The sequence below is a fragment of the Haemorhous mexicanus genome, chromosome 3 (genome assembly GCF_027477595.1).
Source record: "Haemorhous mexicanus isolate bHaeMex1 chromosome 3, bHaeMex1.pri, whole genome shotgun sequence".
Classification (NCBI taxonomy): Eukaryota; Metazoa; Chordata; class Aves; order Passeriformes; family Fringillidae; genus Haemorhous; species Haemorhous mexicanus.
Window position 1 is genome coordinate 22,742,776 of NC_082343.1, and position 22,598 is coordinate 22,765,373.

Genomic DNA, 22,598 nt, shown 5'->3' on the forward strand with positions numbered 1-22,598 from the left:
GCAGGGATACAGCTGTAGGGTGCAGTAACGTCTGTGCTGCTGTGTCTGCTCACAGCCTGAAAAAGCCCATTTGCTGGGTTTTGAGGTTCTTAATTTGGATCACCCAGGTAGGTGTACCCAGGGGTTGGAAGCATGAGGCTGAGTGCACACATGGACTGTGCTAGAAGCTGTGTTTGCTTGGTTTGTGTGTCTTAGTCATCCTTATACTTAAAAAATGCCAATTAAAAAACCTTTTTTATGGGCCCTAGTTTAAGGTAAATCAGCAGACCAAAGTGTATAGCTAAATTTCTATTTCTTCAATCAAAATGGTGACAGTGGATCAAAAACAATAGAAGCAACATGGAAAAGCCACTTTTGCATCGGGGATTGCGTGGTCTCTATAAAATTTACAAAAGAGGTAATCTACACAGATGTCCCTCTTCTATGTGGTCTGGAGAACCCAAACTAGAACCTTTTATTTTCCCTTTCACTCATCTGGAAGCATTGCACAGGTAGGGATCATATTGGTTTGTTGTGGCAATGAGGAACTTCTGAAGCTGGGTACAGACCTCTGTTCAACAGCCCGACCTGTTTGGGGTGATTTTTTCCTTCCTTTCCACTATCTTTTTTTTCCCCTGTAAGAAATATGCAAGCATATGGATATTATAATTTGTGCTCATTTGTGCTTTTTTTTTTTTTTTTGTAGATATCAGTATTACCTACAGGTGAAAAAGGATGTTCTTGATGGGCGACTGATATCCTCATTCGAGCAGGGAATTCGACTGGCTGGTCTGGCAGTGCAAGGTAGGATGATGAGACCCCATAGCCTCTGTCCAGGAATGGCTCTTTTGGTTTGTCCTTCATCTTGACTGGGCATGAGGCCCTGTATGACTCCTACTCACAGCAGCTGGGTTTCCAGTTGTTTCCAAAGTGCATGGGTAGACTGCTGTGCATGGAACACTCACAGCCTCAGGGTGGGAATGAAGGACCACATCACAGTGCTCAACTTTCCTATTTCTAAAATTCCTGCAAGCAAATCTCAACAAAACTCCAGTTCTTCCAGCCCTGACCACGGAGTACTTTGCAGTAATGAATTTGCTTCATGTTCTCTGGTTTCAAATGCAAATTACATCAAAAAACACGGCAGCAGCTTTAATTTTGCCTTTAATTAAAATCTCATTTTGCTGTATAGTGCTATTTGAAGTATGAAAGAACACATGACCGTAATTGTAATGTGAGTTATAAGTTAATAATAAACTGCTTCTTACAATATGATTTTTATTCTGAGACTCCTAAGGACATCAATAAAAGTAGGATCATAAAATGTGTATGTGCAGAGGAAGAAGCCCTGTATTTGGATAAAGTATGTTCCAGTCTGTCCACAGATGACTATGAGAACTTGAGGCAGAGTTTCAGCAATGATGTTCTCTGCATGCTCTCTGAAAAGTGGGAAGGGGGAAGTATATACATAAATAGCAAACACGGGGATCTGATTCTTGACAATTAAAGGCTCAATGGAGAGAAATGCTTCTATGGTCTTCTTTTAGAGCAGTAGAAATGCTGTGTTTGTATCTTATATCTTTGCTAAATATTGAAGGGAAAATGTTTCTTGTAAATCTTGAAATGTTTGTCTAATAAAGGGAAATATGTGTATTAGATTCCATAATGAATCTTTTAATTTAGATCAATGAAGATTTTCCAGTGGGTAAGTTAGGTCTGAATAGATGATGAATATGTTTTTCGGAGCTTTTTCCTAATTTTGAGAATGAGTCAATCCTACTGTTCTTGACTTTGTATTACTTCCTTTGTCCTTTGCATGTGATGCAACGAAAGGTATTTGAAATACTTACTTCTTTTAAACTTGCAGTCTCTGTTTCATGCCCATTTTGATTTCTTTCTGTTTATGTTAAAACATAACTCGGAGGTAGAAACAAAATGAAACTGCATTTTTGGCATCCTGCAATATGTGAAATTGTCTAGTAGCTTTGAAAGAATGTTTAGATAAAATGATTTATGGTGGGGATTTCCAGCTCCTATAATATGAGAATCTTGTAGATGGCGTTTGATCCTGTTCAATTAATATAAAATCAAAACCTCCTGGCAAGATACTCTTTTGATATAAGCTGTTGTATATTTAACAGATAGATAAATATAGGCATTGTTTGGGGTTTTTAAATGCAGTTTAGCCTTTAGTAAGCATTTCCAAAACTCCACAGTCTCAAGGACATTTGGACAAGAATCCTCAGCCTGACAAATGAGTGAATGTGAGCATGGAGATGAGTATCTTTTGGAGAGATGTAGAAGAAGCATAGACATGAGTAGAAAGGTGTGGGCCAGTCAGTTAAACCAACACAGTGCTTGCACTGCTAGGTTGGCTGCAGAAGGATAAACCTTCCCCTATGCTGGTTATTGACAATTTGTAATAAAACTGACCTTTAACCTTTTTAGGTTAAACCTAAACCTTTATAGGTTTTTAGCCTTTATAGGCTGTAAAATTAATCTTTTGTTCAACTGTGTAGAATTGTAGCAGAGTTGGGTTAAATTTACTATTTTTTTGCCTGGTCAGGATTGGAAATGGTGGAGAAGCAAAAGTGTGCTCAATTTTTAAGGAGGCTGAGCAATCCCACCATTTTTTTGATAGGGGTATGATTTTAAGAAGGCTACAGAAAAACAAGCTCTTGCACTCCCGATGGTTAAGCATTGCAAATAGTCATTATATTAGGGATCAAAGAAAGAAATTACTTGTTGGCTGTCACTTGATCTCTGGTAATAACACTGTTATTTTCAGACTTCCATGTTAAAAGCTAAAGTAAAAGTCTTTGTGCTGGGCTGTGGCTTCAGAGAGAACTTGCCCACTTGAAATTAAGCATCTGTGCAAAGGTTGAGTGTGGTCTTGACATGTGTGGAAAGTGCCAAAATGAGTAATTGTGTTGTTTTTTTTCCAGCGGATTTTGGAGACTATAATCAGTTTGAATCTCATGACTTCCTCCGAGAGTATGTCTTGTTTCCTATGGTGAGTTCCTTATCCCTCTCTTTTATGGTCTTTTGTGAATAATTTCTCCATGACTCAGAGATGGCTTTGTTGATAAGAGAGTAAAAGCACCGGCACTGGACCAGTGAAAGTAAAATTTTCTCCCCAAAACTTCACTGCAGCTGAATTATTCTATGCTGTGGAATGTCAGCCCATTTTCATTTCCTGTTGAGCCTCCACTAGGAGCTGGTGCCCACAAAAGAAACAGACATCTTTGAATCAAAAAAGAATTTGCAGCTGTTTTAGGAGGTGTATAATAGCAGTACTGTGGTATTAGCAGCATGGCTTATCAAGGGGATATAAGGGCTGCTGCTGTAGTAAATGTTGTGTCACAGGACAAACCATGCAGCCACTCCAGAAGAGAATATTGGATTTACATCAGCTGACTGTTGCACTCAAGTGAAGCCTGAATCAGGTCTTCTCAAAATGTTCTCCAGGGAACATTTGCTGTAAACTCAGTTTACATTTGAAAGCTAGCAAATAACTTGAATGTTTAGGGAAGGAGCTTAGATCACTAGTGATATTGGAAATTTAGTGACAAATGCCGAGCACTTGCAGTCTGTGACATTCAGATTCTCTGGGAGGATAAATTAGAGAAGAAAAAACACAGAACAAATGCCTGTTGGAGCTAAGGCTGGCTTTGTCTTAGATGAACAAGTCCATCAGCATGAGTATTTAGTGTAATCTTCATAAATAAAAAAAGATTATGGAATTCTTTCCAACTGGAAAAAATATCTGGAAGCAGGGTGGGGTTTCCATGCCCTGAGTGTAGCTGCCTGGAAGTTAAGGCATCTGACTTCCCTCTGCAATTAGTGGAGCAGTAGAGGGAGAATGATTCATCTCACTGTAATTTGAAGGTTTGAGAAGCATTTCATCCCACTTACCCAGGCTCTTTGTACAGGAACTGCAGTGGACAGTTCATCTTAAGTTCCAAAAGGTGACATCTGCCTGGTGTCTTGAAGTGAAAGTGTGATTTTGAGCCACTAGATAGTTCAATACAATCTGTTAAAAAACAGAAGGAAGATGGGAATGTACAGAGATCTGAATATGCTTTACATAGAACATACATGTAAAATGTGGCTTCAGTGTTAACCTTTCACTAATAAACTTCTGTTATCTTCTCTATGGAGCAGAATTTCTTTGGTTAGCCATCTTATCTATTGATAAGTAATTGATGATCTTGTGTATAGTTGATGGCTTATGAAGTCATGTATGATAGCCTAAATGGGAAAGAAGATGGCTGAAAATATATATGGAGAAAAGTGTTGTTGTCAGGGATTAATTTTGTAAATGAACTTCTGCAAAGTTCTTTCAATACAAAATGAATCATAGAGTGGTTTGGGTTGGAAGGGACCCTGAGGATCAAAGAGTTTCAAGCCCCCTGCCATGAGGAGGGACACCTCCCACTAGACCAGGCTGCTCAATGCCCCATCCAGCCTGGTCTTGAACACTGCCAGAGATATGCTGGTAGTATTTTTCTGTTCAGAAAAATATTAGGGGAGGTTTTAGGTGTCTAGATAAGCTTTCAGGTGGTTAATTTCTCTGTGGTTCAGCAATTTACTCTTTGGGCCCATCTCAGAACCTCTGTTTTTCTGTCAGCTGCCTCTGTGGTGATGTGGTCAGCTCTCTTCTGTTTTGCATGTTTACCATTGCTTTGTGGTATTTTGCCTTTCATCCATGCAACTATTGCTAAATTTAAGAAGATCAGGAGAGTGTCTGCTTCCTACACCTTGAGAAGCCTACTCTTAAATCAGCTATTTCTCTAGACATTTTTTTAACTACTTCTCTTTGCTCCTCTGGGGAGGATGGATTACCTAAAAGTAAATATTTCACTGCAAGTTCAGTAACAGTGGCATAGTGCTGCAGTTACAAACGAGTCCTAAGCAAGTTGGGGGATTTGAGTGAATTTGAGGCATAGAAAAAGACTCCACTGAGAACATTGCTATAAATTCATTAGTGAAGTGAGCTTGTGGATGAGGGAGGGGCAGCTGCGTTCGTGCTGTTTGATCTGGTGAGGCTACAATGTGTGTCAAATGGCATTTCTTCAGCAGTGAAAAGAACAAAGTTATGTACACAGTACACCCCACAGGTGTGTGGCTGTGCATAGGCATGTACCATGCCATTTTTCATTAGCACGCTACCACTTTCACATTTTTTTGTGGCAGAAGCAAATATCAGAGGGGAGGGCCCCATTGAGCAAGAAGCAGTGTATTTAAGTACATTGCATGCAGCCTTAAGGCTTTCTTCAATAAAAGTAAGAACTTTGAGGTTTTGCAAGAAAGTTTTTCAGCTTCCTTTTTTTGGCCCTGTATTTATGAGTAGACTTCCTTTATTAACTTGCTCCCAATTATTTCAGAATTGTTTCTACCCCACGTTATTAAATTTGGAGAGTATAAAAATTTTGGCTCAGAAATGTGTTGCAAGCATAAAGTAGGTTTTAATGCATCTTTGAAGAAGTAGCAAAACTCAATCCATTTAATGTGAGGAAGGGAGTTACCTGTATGTTGCAGGACAAAAAATACTCATTAATTCATCTTCCATTTTTCCATGGTCTGTGTATTATATGATTATATGGTTTTTAAAAGGTATATATTATTTTATGGATTTCCAAATTTTTTAAGGACTTGTTTAGTACTTACCCAGGAAAAGGTACTTTATCTGCACTCTGTAGTCTGTTCTCTATTTTGGAATAATAAGGACCTTACCCATGTTTTTAACAGTATCACTTTACCCTTTCAAAAGAAGGTAAAAAAAAAATAAATCAGAGTTTTGTGTTCTTCTCACATATTTTCAGCATTCCATGCTTTGAATTTTCAATGTGGTCAGTGATAGGTTCTCTCTCTGTAACTACAAGTCTTGAACTGTCTTCTGACATAATTTCTGTCTGCCATTTTATCCTCCCTCTCTTTGGCTGACTAGTTTTTGATGCTGCTTCATGATCTTACAGGATTGGACCCAGGATGAGGCTGTCCTGGAGGACCTGACTCAGAAGGTTGCTCAGGAGCACCGAACTCACAGGTGAGCTTGACATGATAAAGTTTGTGCTATTTAAAAAAAAAAAAAAATTATCATTGTTCTAGTCCTTCCCTACCTACCCATGCATTCCTGGCAGTGGTTAACTAGCATATCTAAGCTGCTATTATGCTTTGTGTCACTGGATTTTTAATTAGACTATCACAGAAGATTATCTGCCTCTTGTAAACACAAAATGGCTGAGGAACTTAATCCCAAATAAATGAGCATTTACACCCTAAAGTTTAATGAGCATGTGTAACCCTACTGGTGCTATGCAGTAGACTCTTTTCTCTTTCTGATTTCATTTAAATCCTGGTGTGAAAGACCCTGTGACTTGATCGGTGGCGATCCAAGGGCCTCTTTCAAGGGGAGGGGGATACAGATGCTCTCAGTGTAATGGAAATGAAAATAACAGGAATTGGGTTTGAAGTCTCAAGGAGAAGACACCGTATAGTGTTACTAGTTAATGAGCCAGGAGTGTGTGCATTAGTGCTTTAGTAAAAAAAACCCTTCTTTGTGAGCAAGTGTCTTTCATGTTGTCCAGGTGTTTCAGTGGTGGAAGTGTTCAAACCTCTAGAGTGCTGTTATGGGAAAAAATGGCAGTGCCCACATGTCATATGCAATAGGAATATTATGTGAAGGATGCTGCATTCCCCATTACATGAGAGAAAGTGGTTGTAAAAGGACAAATAGCAATTTCTGAGTCGAAGGCCATTCTCAGTTTTGAGTTTCAATGCAAGCCTGGGCCTTTGATGCAACCAAAGGAATAGCTTCCAAGCTGGCCATGAACAGGGCTGGTTCTGTTCTCTCCCTGCCATGGGCTGCTTGTGTGATCTTGGTTAACTCACAGACTTGAAAGGAAAGATTTCCCACCTGCTGTGCTCTGTAGTGCTATTTCTGCAACACAAAGAGCAAATACTTCCTCTCACTTCAGCAGGTAGATTGTATTCCACCTCCCTTCTCCTAGGTATTTGTCTGGTTCCTATATTTCTGTTTGTAAGCTGTGGTAAGGAGGAGTAAAGAGGAGAAAAATTAATAGTGGCCTTTTTTTGGAGCAACCTGCAATCTATTCTGACCTGCTTTTGAGAATTGAAATCTGTTTGAATTCCTGAGCTGTGACAGGAGCGTGTGTAGACACGTGTGTAAAAGTTTTCAGCTGGTTTGTTCTGTCTTATGAAAGACAATCTGTTCAACTTTTGGATTTAGTGCCTGTGTTTTTGAACAGCCAACTTGAAAATGTATGTCTTTCCTTTTAAGTCATTTTAGGAAGCTCCAGTGGCCTTGTATAATATTCAGGTAGATTAGCACCCCTATGGTTCAAGTTGCCCATCCAAAACTCTCCACAACCTGGTGGTTTAATAAAGCCTGGAGAAGATTTTATGTGTGTGGAAGAAGCTGAGTAATGTGATCAGTTCTGTTTGTTCCTCCTGTCATTTGAACTGTGCTTTGTACCTTAGCTTAGAGACATTTAGTAAAATTTCCCCCCTTGCTGAAAAGGATCCTAATGTTGAAAGTTATCTTTGTGTTGTGCATTTCCAGGCAGCATTTCCAAAGTGTCTTCTCAAGTGGTTTGTGAAACTCACTTTTTTTTTTGCTAGTATTTTTTTGTGTATGTGTGTGTGTGTGTAATATTGAACCCTTCACTGCCTTTTGTTAATCTACTTGCAGTGGCATTACAGCAGCAGAGGCTGAGCTAATGTACATCAATGAAGTGGAACGTCTGGATGGGTTTGGACAGGAAATTTTCCCTGTGAAGGTATGTCAGTGTATATTATAAAGGAACCTCTGAATCAAACCATGCAGAACTCTGCAGCAGCCTTTGGTCTGCATGCAAGTCATGTTTGTCCAAAAGAGACAGGACTTGTTTAACTGCTTCAGGGGGTGAAATGACTGCTGGTAGTTTGAATGGACATTGCATCATGAGGGTTACTTAGGCCTATAGTGCTGCTTCTCTTTCATGAAAATCCTTGTCACAGAAGAGGTTGCTATGTTCTAGGGTGTGCTCTCTTGGGAATAAGAGATGCTCCTTGCTTTTCTTTCATGTGTCTATGGGAGAGTGGCCAGGGCAAATGAATCTCAGCTCTGGTCATCTTTAACAGGACAGGAAAAGGAGACCTTTTCATATCTTTCTAAGTTGCTACTTACCAAGCATTAACTTCACTTTTCCTTAGTTCCCTATGTGGGCACACGGGTCCTCCATGCATTTTTAATAAGGGGGAATTTCAGGGATTATTTTGCATTTGCAGTCACGTTCCCTTCACTGGAAGTCCCATGAGTGAAATCCAAGTTCCAAGTCTGGATGTGTGGCCTTATGGAGCACATGCTGCCATGATAAAGTTGTGCTGAGAAACTGAAAAGCACTGTTCCCAACATGACCTATTTCTTTTTGCTAACCTACCCAGACACCATAAGTGGTGGATTGTGAGTGGTTTTCCTGCTAGTTAAAGATAAATTGGAATTTAAAAATAAACCCAGACTCACACCAAACAGAATAAGCTTCCTGCTAAAGTCAAAATTGATTCTTTGGTGCCATTCTCAGAATTGGCCTGGTGGGGAGGAGCTGAATGGCAAAAAACTTTCACCCCACCAAAAAAATTTTGGAATGTTTATTGCCAATGAACTAAATGAAAGCTTTCCTCAAATTCATTTGGAATAATGCTGCACACTACTGCAACAGATTTCTGTGTTATAAGTGTCATTAGATATTATTTGTGTGTCAGTAAGGTAAGTATGAACAGTGAACTGGGTGCTCTGCAAAATGGCAGGAAGGTGTTAGCCTTGCATTAAGTAGCAGCATGCTGGCCGTGGTCACAAACAGAACTACATTCAAAGGGGAAAACAAAAGGTTTCTCTTTCTTTCCAGGTAGAAAATGTTATTTGAATTATGTGTCTTTCTTTCCATGTGGGTATTTGTGTGTATACACGTACACACGTAGATATATGTACTTGTTGGTAAACAAATACATACATTTCCCCCCACGTATTCCCAATCTTTCTGCCTTGTAAAACTCCCTGTGGCACAAGGCAGAAGAATGTGTTGTTCTCTAATCAGACTAAACTGCTGACTCTTGGCTTGTGGATGAATTGCCAGCCATGGTTTGTTTGCAATAGGCCTAGCTCTCAGTAGCTAAACAGGGGCAGAGACTCCATCGTTGCCTTCTGAGAATCAAGCACAGCAAGGCCAGGAGAACAGCTCTAACCTGGTCTGTTAAAATGCAGGGACACCTGATGGTTTGTGCAATGTGTGCAGGCACAGTGCATTCACTTCTCTCATATCCTTTCTTCTAGCCATGCTTTCTGACCACACTCATGGTGTTAGTGTGATTTCTGTTTACCACTTTAAAGTGTGAATCAATTACTATATATGCAGCTGAGGGGGAACTGTTCTTGCTTGTTGATAAATGTAGAAAAACCTCTTTGTCAAAAATATTAAGCTTTTGTAGGAAAAAAAAAAAGAAAAGGTTTTTTAAGAAAACAGGTTGCAAAATGGATCAGGAGCATGTGGTTTTTCAAAGAGGAGCCTGCAAGGAGACATGGGTAGGTGCAAAAGCAATAGGACTTCTTAGAGTCCACTGGTTTTGCATTGTTTTTATGCGGTGTGTGCAGTTGAATATTTAACCTAACAACTGAAAATCCATAGAGGATGTAGCTGCATAGAGATGAAAGTACTTTTTGGGGTGACATGCTGGGAACTTCTACATGGAGAACTTCAAGGAGGAAGTGTGAAGGGTAGAGCTTTTGAGAGGGATTCCATCTCCAGGTGTGGTGTTCTGAAATCTGTACATGTTTTAACAGATGTCTGGAGAAATACCATGACTGTGAAAGAGAACTATTGCCTTTGGTATTCCTGCAGGCTTTAGATAGTTGCAATCACAAAGACAGGGGATGTGGGATATTATACAATGAATGCCAGTTTGTGGTCTGCGTGGTGTTTGAGAGAGAACTTGGCGGTCATTTATCCTTCTTCTGTTCTCACTATTTAGCACGATGAATCCAATTAAGTGCTAACTGCTCTTAAATAATGAAAATCAGAGTCCAGTCAAGCTGCAAAATGTTGGTTGGTCCTGCATCCACACTGGAGGGCTTCTCTTTGGTACTTCAGCATGCATTCCTATAAACCTATTGACCAGAGTTTTTATTAAATTAAATTTATTATCCTTTCTCTGCAGGATAACCATGGAAATGACATACACCTTGGTATTTTCTTCATGGGCATCTTCATAAAAAACAGAATTGGAAGGACGACTGTGATCTATAGGTAAAAATGAGGGTCTTTTGTATTTCAAGTGAGTTTCTTTCCAGAGCTGTACGTGTGGGATTTTTTCCTTACTTGCATATGTGACTGTAATAGTGCCAGTCCTCTAAGGAGTAGTAACCTTGCTGTTTTCAGGATTGGTCTCCTGGTCCAAAGAGAGATAAAGAATAATTTCTGATGTCTGTGAATGGGTTGGGTGGCAAGAAAGTTGTAGTAGCCTGTCATGTATCTTGTTCTAGTTTACAAGGCTTTGATCCCTTTTCTTCTCTTGTCTTTATGTCTTCTTCTTTGATGCTTCTGAATGCAAATCTGTTAAACCTCACAGCTGGCAGCCTGAGACCTCAACACTTCTGAAAATCTGGTTGCCACATTTAGGTGCCTCACTAAAAAAAAGTTCAACTTTCTTATTTTGTGATTTTGAAAATCATGGCTGTGTCACTCTATTGTTTCTTCTGCAGTTTATTTTGGTTAATAAGAATGACTTATCCATTAACTTTCTTTTGTGGGTTTGTTCTGTATGAAAATGTTGCTAGAAATCTCCATGGGTTCCAGGGAGGATAGTTTAGCTCCTCTTTGCTACTCTTCTAGTGGGTGTTTTTATTGCTGTTACTGTTTACTTGAAGTGGATTTTTACTAATGCCTGTGATTAGAGTAGGAATTTTTTGCAGCCTAAAAGTTGTGGGTTTTGAGGTGCCCTGATTTTCAGTCAGTAGCTAAGGCTTATATCAGACTTCAGCTGGACTTTTGGGAGGAGGGTTGCTTTAAAAGAGCTTTCATTAGTCAGCTTAAAAAATGTTAGTGCTCCCTTTTCCCCATAGCCGATGTTTTGCATATGTAATTTTGAGAAGGAATTAGATAATCCTTTAATTGGGCCAGGTGACAAAAGCAAGAAGTTTCTTTACATGTAGAAATGAGAGTTGGTGTTGGGATTCTAACTCTCTGGAAACATGCACTGCAAGCATCCTGCCATGACATGAAGAGGAATGCATGCTGCAAACAGAACAAACAAGTCCCTTCCATACCCGTGGATTGCATGCAATGTACGCAAATGTCTGTCAGCTATTTGTAAGAAGATTATAACTCAGATCTTGGGCAACCTGACAATTACTTGGGGAAAAAAAAAAAAAATTGCAAACATAAGGCCAGAGCATTAACATGGTATGCATAGCCTACATAACCATGCTGTCAACTTAACCTTCTTTATAAAGAATTAGCACTGAATGAAAGGTGGAAACAGCATCTGGGGAGGAATGACACTTAAAAAAAAAAATTAATCTGTTACATGTCACTACAATCAATCAGTTCCAAAATGCCACAGTTCAGTAAAATGGTTATCATTACTGTGTTTTCAATGTGCCTTCTATTGTGGGTCTTCAAATTCGTGTTTTTAAAGAGACCTTTTAACTCTCCTGCTTTAGGTTAAGAGCTGACTATCCTTTCACTTTAAAACAAAACATAATTTCCTTGTTTTCCTGACCAGTTTCTTCACCAAAAAGTTACTGAAAACCTTTCCCATAAAATGAGACTGATGTTGACTAAAGGATTCTTACTGTGTTTGTGAAATGTTTGAATGTATGTGTTGGCAAACTCCAATGCATTTTTTTACTCTGCAGGTGGAATGACATTGGGAATATTGCTCATAACAAGTCTTCAATTGTTCTGGAGTTGATCAACAAAGAAGAGAATGTACTCTTTCACACAGTAAGAAAAAGATCTGATCAGTGTCATCATGAAAGCTGCTTATGTAAAAATAAACCTTTAAATTTCCACTTTCCCAAGGAGGCTCACTTGCATAACACCACCCCCCTCACATTCCTGTTGTACTTTATGCAGAAAGAGAAATTATCTTCATTTAGCTACTAATTTCTCTGTTTTCTTCCAAGCGTCCTGAAATGTCCTGTGCTGGGAAGTCTGCAAAAAACTGAAGTGCTTTTAGAATGGCATAAATACAGCAGCATAAGTAGAAACTGGGCATGAGCTGCCATGTGTACACATACTGGAACTCAGAGGGCCATGGTGCTGTTCTGAGCTGTTTAAAATCACTCCCCATCTCCCTGAACCAAGGCCAGTACAGAAACTGGACCAGCAAGCTTGAGCCATTTTATGGTTGCAGTCCCCCCCCTACCGTGCCTTGGCAGTGTGTAAATGCACACCACTGGATTTCAGTAATCTTATGCCTTCAGAGCTCTTGAGACCACTAGATATGTTCTTGGGAGCCAAATTCCATGGTAGACCATGGAATAGGCCATGGTAGACCTTAACCAGCATTCCTGCAACTGGATTTTTAAATAGCTTTTGTCACTTCTTGGTAAAAATTACAAAATTTCTTTTTTTCCAATTTTTTTTCTCATTTTTAAAGGATGATCTTGAAAATGCTAAATATATTTCACGTCTCTTTGCATCAAGACACAAGTTTTACAAACAGAACAAAATCTGCACAGAGTGAGTACTCTTGCTTCACAGCTGCTTTCTGACTCCTTGCTTTGGAATTGGTCTGAGTTTTGGTGTGACTGGCTTTATTTGGTTTTTGGGATTTTTTTTCTTCTTTTTTTTGGAGGGTGTAGGGGGGTGGTGTTTGTTTTTGATTTTGGTTTTTTCTGGTTTTTTTTTTTCCTAGTCATTTATGTCAGTTATTCTTCTCCCCTTTCCCTTTTTTTCTGGTTTTGTTTTAACCAACAGCAAGAACAGACGGTTGAGAATGAAATTTCATTTTGAGCCTTGTGAGCTTTGGTGCTCCCCACACAGCCAAATCCTACAGGGAGTCTTGAATTGAAGGTCTTGGTGTCTGTTGTTGGTAGCCCAGAGTATTAGCCTAAACTGGAGTGAAAGGTGACATAGGTCAGCATGTCAAAATGTGAGCTGTAGCAGCAGATGCACTGCCCATCCAGCAGCTAAAGGTGCTGGAAAGTGGAGGCTGTCATCTTCTAGTTTGGGCAGGATAATTTATCTGCCTCTTATGCATGCTGAATGAGGGAGGACACCTGGGTGTGTTAATCTGCGTAGCTGTGCTGCCACAACACAGCAGAGATTGTAAATCTAAACCTGAAGTCTCCTTTAGTCTCTGGTTTGAGCACTTTCTTAGAAACTGGCCTTGAGCTAGTCCTCTCACACAGGTGGATTCCTTCTAACTGAAGGAGGAATTCATTAGGCTTTAGCTTTAATTGAAGAGTCTGTTTATTAGCTGAGATGTTTCATTTACACCAGTACACATTTTCAGACTGAGATAAATTTGGTTTTCAAAAGGTTAGGGTTTTGAGAAATTTTCATGGTGTGCTGGGCATGTATAACAGAGAACATTAAATTCTTGCAAAACTTACCATGAAGAAGTCTCATCTCTATCAGCAACTCTAGTTAGAGCTGGACATCCCATCTGTTCAGCTGGGTAATGCCATCTGTTGGAAAATAAAGCCAAAATGGCGAGGGGAAGGTTGGAAGGTCTTTCACATGTGCCCATATTATATTGACATGTGGTGAGTTGGAGCATAGGAGAGTCCAGTGAGGTGAACTGCTTCTAGTCATCTTTTCACTTACAGAAAAGAGATGTTGGTTAGATTTTACATGTTGCTTACAGTTCCTGAGAAGTGAATGAAAGACTGAAGAAGACATTTCTTAGCAGTATATGATGGATTTCAATAGTCCAATACTAAATTCAATTGTAATGGTTCCAGAGGGACTGAATTCAAAGGGAGCTCCTGATTGTTTTCCCTGTGACAGTCAAGAAGGAAAACAAAATACCATAGTGTGTCACCTTGGGATATTTCCCCTTTGAAGCTGTGTTGGGGTCAACAGAGAGAGCTTTCTTTCACCAGTCACAATTCAGACTGCAAAAGCCATAGCTTTTGATGATGTTTCTTCCTAAACACTGAACCATAAGTATGTGGGTCCTATGAAAGTGTTGTATGTAGCAGATTCACAGGCCACTTGCAAATATTTGGACTAATAAAGGCAGGGGATGTCACGAAGTCAAAGAGTGAAATAACAAGTTTCAATGTATTTTGGTCATTAGAACTGCTCTCCTGACCATGGTCTCATGTGGTATAAGCTTGTGTGCTAGAGCTTCAGATATTGATGACAGCATAGGCCAGTGTGTGTTTTCTAGCCAAATAATTTTCCTGCTCTCTGTGTTAAAATGATAGTTGTTTGTTTTCCTGTGTGCCTTTCCTCTAATTGCACGTAACATCATTCACCAGATCAGAAACTGTAAGAGGACAAATTCCACCTTTCCTCTCTTCACGTAAGCACTATATTTCTACCTCCTTTCAACTTGTTTCTTTCCCTTCCTCATATTTTTTTATCTCCTATACTCCTTGTTTCTACCACTGCACCTGGCTACTCTAACCTGGTATGTGGCTCTGCTAGTATTGTCTAACCAGATTTTTTTTTCTTTTCTTCCTGATGTGTGTGCATTGCTTTGAAGTGATTGCTATCAATTTCATAAGGTTGTCCTTGTGTTAATGTTCACATTAAGTCACCTGAGACTGTACCTGTCTGCCATGTTCAGTTTTTTTACTTAAGAGACATGTTGAATTCATTTTAAACCAGAAATTTTCTTTCTTGTGTTTCCAAGTGAGCCAAATAGAATAATGATCAAAAGGCATGTGTAGTTTGGAATGGGAACATTTCCTGTATTTAAAGGAGAACCTGAATTATTTTCATTTATTCATATATCTGAAAATCTCAGTAATGAGCAATATGAACAGATTCTTCACATCTTGTTTTTCCCATTCATTCTTGACTCAGAACTGAGATATTGTGGTTTCTATAATTTCTCTTTTTCCTCCACAGACAATCAAATTCTCCTCCCCCTATCCGACGACGGCCAACCTGGAGTAGGTCATCTTTGGTACGTGCCACTGTGAGGTCTTTAAGACTATCTATACCATTTCTGATGCGATGAGGCATTGTGTAAGATGAGCAACTTTCTAAATTTCAGCTAAGCATAGTAACTCATTTCTTGTTGGCAATTTGATTGGAATGAGTTTTTCAAGGGTGTGACTGCCCAGATTGATTAACTGGATAATATCGCCACTGAGTAGTAAAAATTACAGTCTTCAAGGCATTATTTGCCCTGCAGAAACTGAGCCATTTTTTTGCTGCATTGAGGTTATTTCAATATGTAGAGAAAATAATTTTCTAGAAAGAAATTGAAGTGTCTTGTTCTCTGTGCATCAAATCTAGTCATTACAAAATGTTACATTTCACAGTTCTTCAATCCTCATCTTTTTGTAGAAAGACTACTTACAATTTAGCAGCTTCTTAGGTTAAGACCCTGTTTTATGTGTGAAGTTACCCTTAATTTAAGTTAAACTACTAGAATCAGTCAGGATTGTGATTCAGAGTTTTTCTTAAATTTTTATTTCCATTTAACTGATCCCCAGAAACTCTATCAATCTGACAAAACTGGGTGTTTTTCCCTGAAATATTTACCCAAAAAAAAAAAAAATCATGTGTTAGTCTTTTTGTTTTCTCCCATCCCTTCTAAAGAAACTCTTTTTGGATTAAATTTTAGCATCTAGCATGTCAGTATTTTTTAATCTTATTTAACAGATTCTGAATTTCTGTAACAGTAGCATTGCTGGTTCCTTGGACAGAGGGCAATATTATCTCTATGCAGGTTGCCAGTTTTCATGTGTGGTATAAGTTATACCTACTTTGTAGACCTTTCCAGAGTGAAAAGTCCATTACCCTATTGCTGCCTGGCAGAAAAGTGATGTGGGCAAGTGTTTTCTTGACATTTCCCCACCGTGTGGTTACAGTTCGTAAAAATGTTCCAAAATTAGGCTTAAGCAGGTACTGATTTTAAGATAGCTTTATCCTTGCAGATTTCAAAACAGGTTATTTTCCTGTGTGTATGTATAGAATCCATTGGATCTAAAAGTTGCACTCTCTGTGTCCCAGGCACTGGCAGGAAAGCTGCTGCAGCTGCCTCCAGATTTCTTTGTCCTTCCTTTGTTAAGGTGTTTCTAAGGTGTCACAATGCAATAAACAGGCTGTGTATTGCATTCTCTGTAGCATATTTACAATATTTTTGGTATCTATGAGTTAGAACTCTGGAAATGACTATGAAAAACTGAAGGTGAAAAAAATGAATGGTGCTTTGCATTTTTATGCTACAGCCTCTGAAATATCATGAAGGGGAAAAGTGAGCTGCTTTCTAAATTATATATGAAAAATGGCAATCTGCTCTTTCAAAAGAAAAAACAAATCGTGCTGCCACTTTGTTTTAAGCATAAGCATGCAACAAACTTTAAATCCCCAGAATCTCAGGGAGATCAAGAGGAAGAATGTGGGCTCATGAATTGAAAAGTGCCCTGGCCTGCTGACTGCTCACAGTGAACTTTCAGCTGCCTTTTTCATAATCGTTCTGCTAACTTGTTGGAACAGTTCTCTTTGGGAGGAAAAAAAAAGCCTTCCTAACTGTTGTCTGAACTGCACATACCTTCATACACCTACCTATTCATTTGTCTTGTGTAGCAATAAATCAGTAGGCAGAAATGGGAAGTGAAGTGGAATCTTTGGGGTGAGGCTCTGCCACTTCACTAGGGATCATGTTCTTTACTTTCAGATCAAGACCCTTTGTATGGTTTTGGCATGGTTTCTGCTGTCTCTTTTTCCTGTCAGACCACCCAGCAATGTTGGTTTTCCAGAAAAAAAAAGGAAAGAGATCTTAATATAATGGTGTGTTTAATTACCTGATTTTAAAAAAAATCCAAGTCATAATTTATTTGGCTATTAATTGTTGTTGCTCTGCAGACCCCAGGGTTCTCTTTTTTCAGAGAAGGCAGATGGGCCTTGGAAATAAAAATTCCAGATTTCTTGCAGATATTTTTCATAACATCTGTCACAAAGAAAACTGTCTGCTCCAGATGTATGCATTCTTAGTAAAAGTCACTTCTCTTTCCTTGCACTTTTCCTCTGCCCTCCGTTTGTTAGGCTTTCCAGCATCAGCTCCTCTACTAAAATTGTCAACAGCAGTCTCCTTGGCCCAGATTGTTCAGTGAGACTAGGGTTTTATACCTTTGGAAGTAATTCTTGTAGCAAAAATACTTCTTGCTGTTTTCCAGCTCTGGCTTAACACACCTACTTTGTATGCAAGAATTCATACTGAGCTCAATATCTTTGATTCTTATTCCTTCTCACCATTTACATGGAAAATGTAAATCTTACCCCTTCCCCACCCCCTCTTTGCTAGCAAATTTGCAGGGTGCTTATTTGGTGCATGTGCACACAAAGGCAGATTATGTGGGGTTTTTTGCCTTGGGCATCCACAGTTTTCCTTAATAGTTTGAACTACGTGAATCAGCCTGGATGAAAAGCCCTTATTCTGCTGCTAAGGAGAACACATTCATGAGACAGGAGTGTCTTCCTTGTCTTTCTGCTTACTTCATATATTGAAATATGTTTTCATAAACTTTGCTTAGTGACACCAGACAGGACATTGCAGTGCAGGTGGCAAAGCAGAATTGCAAAACACGTTGGTTTACCAAGGGACAAAGCTGGGGAATACGGCGTCAGCTCTGATTTATTTTCTGTAAATGATCCTGCTGATTTAATGCTGAATTGCCCCATCTGAGATTTGCATGAAAAAAATTCTTTCAGTGCAGGTTATTGGAGTAAACTCCAATTCATTATCTAAGGAATTCGATGTTTGTGTAATTTACCGAGTTATTTTAAGTCCATATGTGGTCTTATTGCGTGTATAACAGTGTCCAAAGTCCTTGAATTTGTTCCATGTCTGCTTTTGTCCTGATTAGGTGTCTGTTTTGTTTGGGTTTAATTCTTCAAGGGCAAGGGCTTTTAATAAAAATGTGAAGAATTTTAAAAGAGCTGAAATTGTGGATGTTGTTTTCTGAAGTGGTTGAGCTTAAAGGAATCTTAACTGGTCAGTTTTGGACTCTGTAACAAAATTTAGCAAGCAATTTACAAAAAATTATTCTCTGTTCTATAAGGAGCTGCCAAGATGTCTTTTTGGCTGGGTAAGAAGGAGCAGTATTCAGTGGAAAGGGCAGAGAACCATTTTTCCTGTTTCAGTTGCAAAAAATTGTAGCTAATGTTTTATTTCCTTGTGCTTCTATTTCAGCCAAGACAGCATCCTTTTATACTGCCTCCTATGCATGTCCAGTGTGGAGAACACTACACTGAAACACATAATTCACAAGGTACTTGGAGCATATATTTTCCCTTTAATGTACTTCAATTTTATGTGCATGCAAAGAAGTTCCTAAGCCTTATATCCAGATTTATAATGCCATCATGGTCAAATGGGAGCTGCTGCTGCAGGAGAAGTAGCAGTTTTATAGTTAATGTTGCAGTAAGTCTTCTGTTTGTAGTCCAGTTCCAGTTTTCAAATTTCCCTAAAATATCTGTGTGTGATTATATGGACCTTAAACTTGGTATTCCAGTTCAGTGAACTGAAAATATGATTTCTAAAGGGAGTATGATGGCTGTACTCAAAGGCAGTGCCAGCTGGGGCCAGGGAGAGAAACCGAGTGCTGGAAAAGGAGACAGCAAAAAGCTTTTACTGTAGGAGAAATCATAATGTCCTGTCCATGAAACTGTATCTGTGAACAACCTTTTCTGCTGATTTTTCACCACCATCTGCCTGCATTGTTCGCCTTACAGACACAAGGAGGGTTAACTATTTTCACACCTATATTTGACAAATAAATTCTTTAAGAGGTTGTGCCAGGTTACTTTGATCAAGTCTGGGAATGGAGCCCAGCCCCTAAACAGGTTGAGTCTCACACCCTTAGCCCCACCCCACCTTTTGGAATACACGTAGCCAGGTTTGGTAGGCTGCTGTTCTTTGCAGTTCATGAGAGGTACAGCTGAAGTACTCTCACCAGCAGAGGAACTCTCAATCATACCTGTTAGTGTTTTGGCTTGTGGGGTCTGACTATTTTTAAGGCAGAATTTGGTAAGTTTTGGAAGGAGCCGTTTAGTAGAGTTCCTTGCATTCAGTAGACTCGACTTAGTGGCTACTACTGTTCTACTGTGAAGGTGAAGCTGTGAAGAATAGTCTCAATTTTAGAAGAATTGTAAAATTCTCTTAGTTTTACAACAGACTTTTCTACATTTTCAAAGAACTAGCTGATTTCAGAGTTTTGGAGTATTACTCTTCTCTTACAAGGGACAGACTTGCAGTAAAGTTGTGATCCAGGATATGATCTTTATTGTCTTGCTTTTCTCTCAGGGCTTTGCTGATGTATTTAACATTCTATAGTGCATCTTGCAGGGTGGTTTGTTGTTTGGGTTTGTTTTTTTTTTCCTTTTTTTTTTTTTGACTGAGCTTTGATCACCCAAATGTGTCTTACTTCAGATCCTCAAAACTGTTGATTGGTCTAAAGTAGGATTTCCAATTTCACAGTCCTCTGCTACTCTAAATCTCAGACAGCCATGTATCAACAGAAGAGACAAGGGAATTTTTCAGATTAACCACATGCTTGCAGTGCTGGAGTTTTAAGGTGCCAGCGTCAGTGAACCTTTTCACGATGCTAAGGAGATGCCCCTTTATTCTTCCTTGCCACCTCAGGCAAAAACACTTCCTCTCTTTCCCCTTTCATGTTTCCCACAAGGATCTGAACCACTACCATGCTTTGCTAAGTGTTGGGAATGTTTACGTTGGTAGCTTTGCTTTAGTTCTGTTTTGATGGCTCAAGGATGCTCCCAAGACCAAACATTCCCTGCCCTTGTGCACTAAGCTTTCTCTGTACTCACTGGTGCAGACTGCATTTGAAGCTTTGTTAGCAGTGAATAGGTCCTTGTGGGTTAAAATTGTCAACATTTCTCTCTCTACTCTACACAGATAGCATTTTCCATGGAAATGAAGAAACTTTTTACTGTAGGTCTCAGACCAGTTTGGATAGGTGTCCAATGGACTTCAGCTACTTGAATGGTAATGGACCCAATGGGAGTGTATGCAGTGCCCACAGCATGAACTCCCTCAATCGTTCACAGAACTTCATCCAGGCATCTCCAATGTCCTCAAACCTGAGCATCCCGGGAAGTGACATCATGAGAGCCGACTATATCCCCAGCCACAGACACAGTGCAATCATTGTCCCGTCTTACAGGCCAACTCCAGATTATGAAACTGTCATGAGGCAAATGAAGAGAGGGGTGATCCAGATGGACAGCCAAAGTCAGTCTTTGAGGAATCTCAATATTGGAAACACACATGCTTACAACCAGCCAGAGGACCTAGTTTACAGCCAGCCTGAGATTCGAGAGAGGCACCCTTACACGATCACCTATGGGCCCCAGGGGGGTGCCTATAACAAGCCCGTGGCCCCGTCTGACCAAGTGAACCCCAACAATGCCGCTCAGAGTAAGACGGCACCCAGCGCCATATCCCACACGGTCAGCACCCCAGAGCTGGCCAACACGCAGCTGCAGAGCGGCCAGAGCTACAACACCGCCCACATGCTCAAGAACTATCTCTTCAGGCCCCCGCCTCCGTACCCGCGCCCGCGCCCCGCCACCAGCACGCCCGACCTGGCCAGCCACCGGCACAAGTACGTCAGCGGCAGCAGCCCCGACCTGGTCACGCGCAAGGTCCAGCTCTCGGTGAAAACCTTCCAGGAGGACAGCTCGCCCGTGGTGCGCCAGTCGCTGCAGGAGGTCAGCGAGCCCCTCATGGCCGTGAAGCACCACGCGGCCGTCAACAAGCGCCACAGCCTGGAGGTCATCAGCAATATGGTGCGCGGGATAGAAGCCATGGCCCTAAAGACTTTAAACGCCCCTCTGCCGCGCAGGAACACTCTGCGGGAGCAGGTGCAGCCGGAAGAGTCGGTTCAGATGGGCCACGAAGCTCAGCAAGTCCCTCACTACCACCACAAAAAGACGTTTTCTGATGCCACAATGCTGATACACAGCAGTGAAAGCGAAGAGGAAGAGGAAACGCAAGAATCTGTGTCCCGGATAGCGGCCCTCCACGAGAACATGGAGTACAGTGCTCAGCTGCAAGCTGCCTTGGCTAGAATACCAAATAAACCTCCTCCGGAGTACCCTGGGCCTCGTAAAAGTGTCAGCAACGGAGCGCTGAGGCAGGACCACGTTAGCATTTCCGTGGCTGTAGCCAGGGCCAAGGCCATGAGGCCGGGCCCTTCCAAAGCCGTCAGTGTCTCTCGAACTGATCAAGTGGCAGTAAATGGGTCTTCTCTGGGGCCCTCTATCTCAGAGCCTGACCTCACCAGTGTGAAGGAGCGGGTCAAGAAAGAACCGGTCAAGGAGAGGCCTGTGTCTGAAATGTTTTCTATCGAGGACAGCATTATAGAAAGAGAGATCATGATGAGGGTAAGTGCTTTCCTCTGTTGCGGTGGCTTCTTGGAAATTAGTAATCACACAGGTCAACTTCCACCCCAGAAATCTGTTGGGTCAGTAAACTGCAGGGAACGTGTGGGTGGGAAGCTGTGGATTTGCTTAAAGTAAAGTTGGGAAATGTGATATTAAGTGTCACATACAGTTTGGTTTTGTGGGCTGTCAAGGGGGTTGATCCCATGCACTGCTTGGGCTTGTCTGTTGCCTCAGCTGTGGCTCTTTGGCTGGCGGCCAGACCTGCTGAGGATGCCACCGCCCTGGCTGCAGTGCTGGCTGGAGATGGGTGGATGGCAGGCCAGGCATCTGGGGATGAGGAGGCTGATGGCAAATCCCCCCTTGACGCCCACTTCCCTTTAGGATTTGAGGGCAGGGTGAGTCTGGAATGCTGAGATGGGTGGGAGGTTGTGTTTTTGGCACTGGTGTTTTAATCCTCCTTTGCAAGCGTGTCAGATGAAGTATCACATAACATAATGGCAACTCAGGATTTTTTTCAAATGATCTTTAATTCCCTTCCTGCAGCTTTATGTAATGTAGTTCTCTGAATAAAACCCTGGTAGCCCTAGAATATGGATTATTGTGGGTTTTGCCAGGAACTGAGGAACCGGATATCTAAATAGAGAAACAGCAGATGTAGAGGCTGTGTGGTTGAGCATCTGGATTGTTTATTTTGTTAAAAATGCACTCAAGTATGAGAAGTAGGGTTCTGTTAAACTTGCAACAAATTTAAAATAAGAAGTATTTAAAGGCAATGACAGAAATATGAGGGGTGCTTATCCCTTAGTGACCTCATGTATAACTGGTATAATGCTGTAAGCAGTGCAACTGCAGTCACAGAAACCAAAGTGTATGCTGTGGTTCTCATTTTCAGCACTGAGGTCTGAAACAAAAACAATTCCTGAAACAAATTAATAAAGCACCTAAATGGTCCAAAGCAGAAAAGAGTTTGTAGTTTGCTAGATCAATAACTCGCTAGATTTAAATACTACTGTATATTCAAAG

The 22,598-nt window shown here is 40.5% G+C and overlaps 1 protein-coding gene across 3 annotated transcripts in view; it reads left to right on the top strand.

Moving 5' to 3' along the window:
* Positions 1-22,598, top strand: part of PTPN14 (protein tyrosine phosphatase non-receptor type 14) — a 110,968-nt gene that overhangs the window by 69,341 nt on the left and 19,029 nt on the right. For all 3 annotated transcript variants that reach the window (XM_059841058.1, XM_059841059.1, XM_059841060.1), the window contains 10 exons: positions 686-783; positions 2,925-2,992; positions 5,958-6,028; positions 7,694-7,781; positions 10,195-10,283; positions 11,894-11,981; positions 12,640-12,722; positions 15,066-15,123; positions 18,361-18,439; positions 20,086-21,575. In XM_059841058.1, coding sequence (XP_059697041.1) covers positions 686-783; positions 2,925-2,992; positions 5,958-6,028; positions 7,694-7,781; positions 10,195-10,283; positions 11,894-11,981; positions 12,640-12,722; positions 15,066-15,123; positions 18,361-18,439; positions 20,086-21,575 — 2,212 coding nt within the window. The remainder of the gene's footprint in view (positions 1-685; positions 784-2,924; positions 2,993-5,957; positions 6,029-7,693; positions 7,782-10,194; positions 10,284-11,893; positions 11,982-12,639; positions 12,723-15,065; positions 15,124-18,360; positions 18,440-20,085; positions 21,576-22,598) is intronic.